Here is a 4,237-nt window from a genome sequence, read left to right as displayed (position 1 = left end):
GGGGGCCGCCACAAGATGGCGCCACGGGGCCCGCACAGCGGCAGAAGGCTCCAGAAGAGGCGCGAGGCGGCGCTGCCCTGAGGCGAGGAGGCGGCCCCGGCCTCGCTACGGCGCTGGCGGTGACACGGAGAAGGCGACGAGGCGGCCTGAAGGCGCCCCCAGCGCCCAGCAAGGTAGAAATCACCGAGGAGCGCTGCCACACACCCTGCCCTCAGTGAAATACGCAGCCTTACAAGCAACACCGACCCTCAAGCATTTATTCCTCCCAGCTCTCAGCCCCCACGCATACCTCACCCCACCGCCCTCCCAACCCACCACAGCTCACACCAGACCGTTTTATTTCTAAATCTTTATTCGTTTCCTACACGGAAAAAACAGAGGAATGTCGAAGCAGCAGTATCCAAACACACGAGCAAGGAGCCATCGCTCCGTGAGGGCACAAAAAGCAGCCCGGGGCCCCTTGTGCCGTGGTCTCTATGGGCAGCGTGAGGGTAGGTCCAGGAGCAGCCTTTTCGTACAGGGGGAGCTCTACGCGAAGGTGGAACCGTTCCAGCCCACATTGGCAGCATTCATGTCGAAGTAGTTGATGTACACCCTGCAGAAGAGGCACAAATACAGTGACATTTATGTAAGTGATGAGAGAGAGAAGGCAACAGGATATTGGAGAGTGCTTCCTGTTCCCCAGAAAGAAAAAAAATGTAGTTTTGTTTCTACCAAAATCCAGTTAACTTGTCTGACAGAACCCATAACAGCAAATATTCCTTGGAGGCCCGGAACTGTACTTAATCTTTTAAATATAAACTCTTCTTCAGTCAGGGGCTGTTCAGACTCCAGAGATGTTTTGGCTCTTCCCTCCAGCTCTGGGATGCAGGAGGCAGCAGGTTCCTCCTGGCCTTCACTGCTCCCTGCGGATATTCCCCAGAGTCCTGCCAGTCCATGAGGGAGCTGTTCACAGCCAGATAGTTCATTCCTACCCTGTCTTTCAGCTCCGGCCTGTAACTCCTACTCCCTTGAGCTTCTAGCCTCAAACTATAAGACGACATCACACCTCAGAGGCAAAAGACTCTGCAACCTGTTAATACCCTGGTATTCTTCCCTACTCTGAGGGCAGGAAGCCATTTGACAGCAGAGGCCTCAAGGGAAAGTTTGTAGGCAAACTCTTACGTGGATGCAAGAATGTTGCAAGTGCTCACTTTGTATTCTGTCAAACACATGGACTTATTACTGGCTTTTTATGCTTTCAAATTAAGTTTTCAAGGCAGTTTCAGAGCACCAGAGGAACAAGGTCAGCATCACACCCCAGCCTTACCTGTCTGCAGATACGTGCAAGTGCTTAGAGATCAGATCGCACAAGAGCTTGGTGTAGGTCTTGTTCTGCTGCCCTCCTATTTTGCCAATGCTGTAGAGGCTGCAGAGAGCACAGGGATCTGTGGAGCCCCCGAAGGACATCATCTGGTCAGGTATGATGTGCACAGCGATGTACTGTGATGGGAGAACAAACAGTTAGGGAGTAAGTCAATTAATTCCCTCTCCTCATGGAGACTTGTTGAGGTACCAAACTCAGCATTAAGCATCGTGCAGCTAGCTGTGTGCCATTCTGGAGGCCAATAACAACTCCCAGCCTCCTTATGGGGCCTTGGACCACTAGAGGCTGCTAGGATCTCCCCAGATGCTGGGATCCCCCCGGATGCTGTCTCTGGGCTCCAGATCCGAAGGCTGAGTTTGGGCAAAGCCGCAGGCGAGGCAGCCGCTTCCCCCTGCCGCTGCTGCGGGCGTGGGGCACGCGGTCGGCGATAAGGGCCGAACGCTGCGTTCCCGTGCCAGGAATCACGCCCCAAATCACACCCCAAAATCACACACACCCCCCAAATCACACACACACACCCAAAATCACCGCAACCCACGGCTCTGCCCGTCCAGGCCGTCCCTACAGGCGGCGTAGGGAGGAGGAGGAAGAAGCGGCCATGTGCACCCAGCCACCCGCTGCCCCGGCGCCTCCCCAGCCCCGCGTCCCCCCCGATCCCTGCCCGGCCCCATCCCGGGGCGACCCCGCGTTCCCGTCCCCGTCCCCCCGCCGCCCTCCCCGACCTGCGCGGGTTTGCCGGTGGCCTTGGCCAGCTGCTGGGTGAGCTCGCCCAGCAGGCTGTCGGGCACGGCGTCCTTGCAGACGTTGGTCTGGATGGCGAACATCGGCATGGTGCCGGTAGGGTTGGTGGCGGCGGCGGAGAGCAGAGGAACGGGAACGACACCGGGACCGGGACCGGGACCGGGACCGGCAGCGGCGGCGGCGCAGTGGGGCGAGGGGGCGGTGGCGGCGGCGCTTTTAGGGCGAGCGGGGCCGAGCCGAGCCGGCCTTAAAGGGGCCGCACCGCTGGGGAGGGGGGGCCGGAATCCCCCACACACCCCTACACGCACAACCTGCACCCCCCCCACTGCACGGACCCGCCACAACGCCCCCCCCTTAAAAATAAACTAAAAGGGCCGCCTCTCTTGGCAGTTATAAAATGGGGATATTGGCCCTGGATGGGAAGGGGGTTGTGTCCTTTTGCAAAATCAAGGCATATTTGTGCTTTTTTTTTGTTTTTACCGTGTGTGTAGCTGTTACACAATGTGAGCGAAAATGCATCTGGCTGGTGGGCTCATTAATTATTCTCTGCTGTGCTTCACTCAGATCGCAAGTGATCTTAGCATCCTCATTTTCATACCAGATTTTTAGAAAAAAAAAAAAAAAGATTTTCTCTTCTTCCTTTCTTTCTCATTCCTTTGCTTAGAAAGGGAAAGGTGTGAGCCCGTTCCTTGGGGAAAGGCGTCTTGAGAGATGGGCCTTCTGCTGGCTATGTGATGTGGTGCACGTAGGCTGCAGAGGGCACGACTCGCCGCCCTGCTTCCTGCTGCAGCTTGGCGCTGGTTGAAATGACTCACGGGAAGGCAAAAGAGAATCAGGCCCAGAGCCCTCTGTGTGCAGACATTTTCCAGACAGGAATCGAGCACGTTAATTTTTAACAAAGTCCCGGTACTGCTGCTGCTAGAATGCTCGTTGGTACATCTGCATTGCACATGTGAATACACATAGCCCTGAACAAAGAGCAGAAGGTGATCTGAAGAGGCACAGGCTGTCTCACAGAACTGGCAGGACTTGAAGTGCTTACTTTCGTTTTAGTGATTAACAGCACTATTGAGACCTGAAGATGTTTCCCTCTGCACAGTGCCGCTTATTCCTCCCACCTTTCTCCCTCCCAGAGTTGTTGCACAGGTGTGGGGTGGGAGTTCCCTGGCTAAAAAACTTGGGAGAGCAACAGGACCACGGGGGTGATGCTCTGCGGCCCGCCAGGCCCAAAGCACCAGCCCCTGGCCATGCTGCTCACACCATGGAGAGACACCTGCAATTTCCTTCTTGTGTCCCCTTGACTGGGGAAGTAGCAGAGAGTATATTTTCATGGCTTGTAAAGATGCATTTTTAAAAGTTAGATAAGTACTAGCACGCATCTGTGCACCTTTCCCTCAAGTGATTACTCCACGTGCTTGCAGTCATGTTTTCTGGATGAATCTGCTTTAAAACAGCTGCTTGTGATTAAAATAAGAACAATGAAGTTTGTCTAAAACAGAAAGAAGCTGAAAGGTAAAATGTTAAAAAGCTTTTGTATTCCCTATTAGAGAGCATAAAGCATGGTTGTTAACAAGTAGAGGTGGTCTTGACTGTACTTGGTCTCAGAGTTACCTTAGGAATGTGCAGGTCAGTGTTTGGATGCTCTGAGAATAACTCAGAAAGCATCTAGCACAGAAAGCACAGAAAGGCTTCAGCAGAGATGGGAGTAGGCTGGAGCCTGGGGTCTTCCCTGGAGCCTGACTGCAAATAGCAGGGCTGGGGCATTTGCTGGTTGTGGTTGGACATGCTTGGCTTCACTGCAGTCAGAGCCAGAGCACAGAGCCATTGGGCCAGGGAGAAGGAGGCAGGAGAACATCAGAAGATGCCGGTGCCATGCCTCCAAGAGCAGACAGAGGAGGCGCTCTGAGCTGCTGGCTGTGTGAGGAAGGCAGACTGATTTCTGGAGAAGGGAATGGCCTCCTCAGCCAAGGGCCTGCTGTGTTGAGGGGCCCTGTAGCCATTGTCTATGAGCAATTCTGCTGAAAGAACACCTACCTCGTGCCATGCCTTCCTTCCTCAGTGGGCGACTCTGCAAGGCTTTAAGTAGGGGTGAACAAGCTGAGATGGGGGCTATTCTTCCCCCCCAAAAAA

General features: G+C 54.4%; 1 protein-coding gene across 1 annotated transcript; it reads right to left on the bottom strand.

The window, feature by feature from the left end:
* Window positions 1–340: 340 nt before the first annotated feature.
* On the bottom strand, window positions 341–2,286 carry LOC311215801 (macrophage migration inhibitory factor). The gene is made up of 3 exons (XM_084297153.1): window positions 2,089–2,286; window positions 1,310–1,482; window positions 341–595 (listed from the first exon to the last, which is right to left on the bottom strand). The coding sequence occupies exons 1-3, from the start codon at window positions 2,194–2,196 to the stop codon at window positions 529–531; spliced, it is 348 nt and encodes a 115-aa protein (XP_084153279.1). The 5' UTR covers window positions 2,197–2,286; the 3' UTR covers window positions 341–528.
* Between the last annotated feature and the right edge of the window lie 1,951 nt (window positions 2,287–4,237).

This window comes from Netta rufina (assembly GCF_964035555.1).
Source record: "Netta rufina genome assembly, chromosome: 17".
In the NCBI taxonomy this organism is placed as follows: domain Eukaryota; kingdom Metazoa; phylum Chordata; class Aves; order Anseriformes; family Anatidae; genus Netta; species Netta rufina.
The sequence above is the reverse complement of the archived record's forward strand: the minus strand, read 5'-3'. Positions and strand labels throughout refer to the sequence as shown.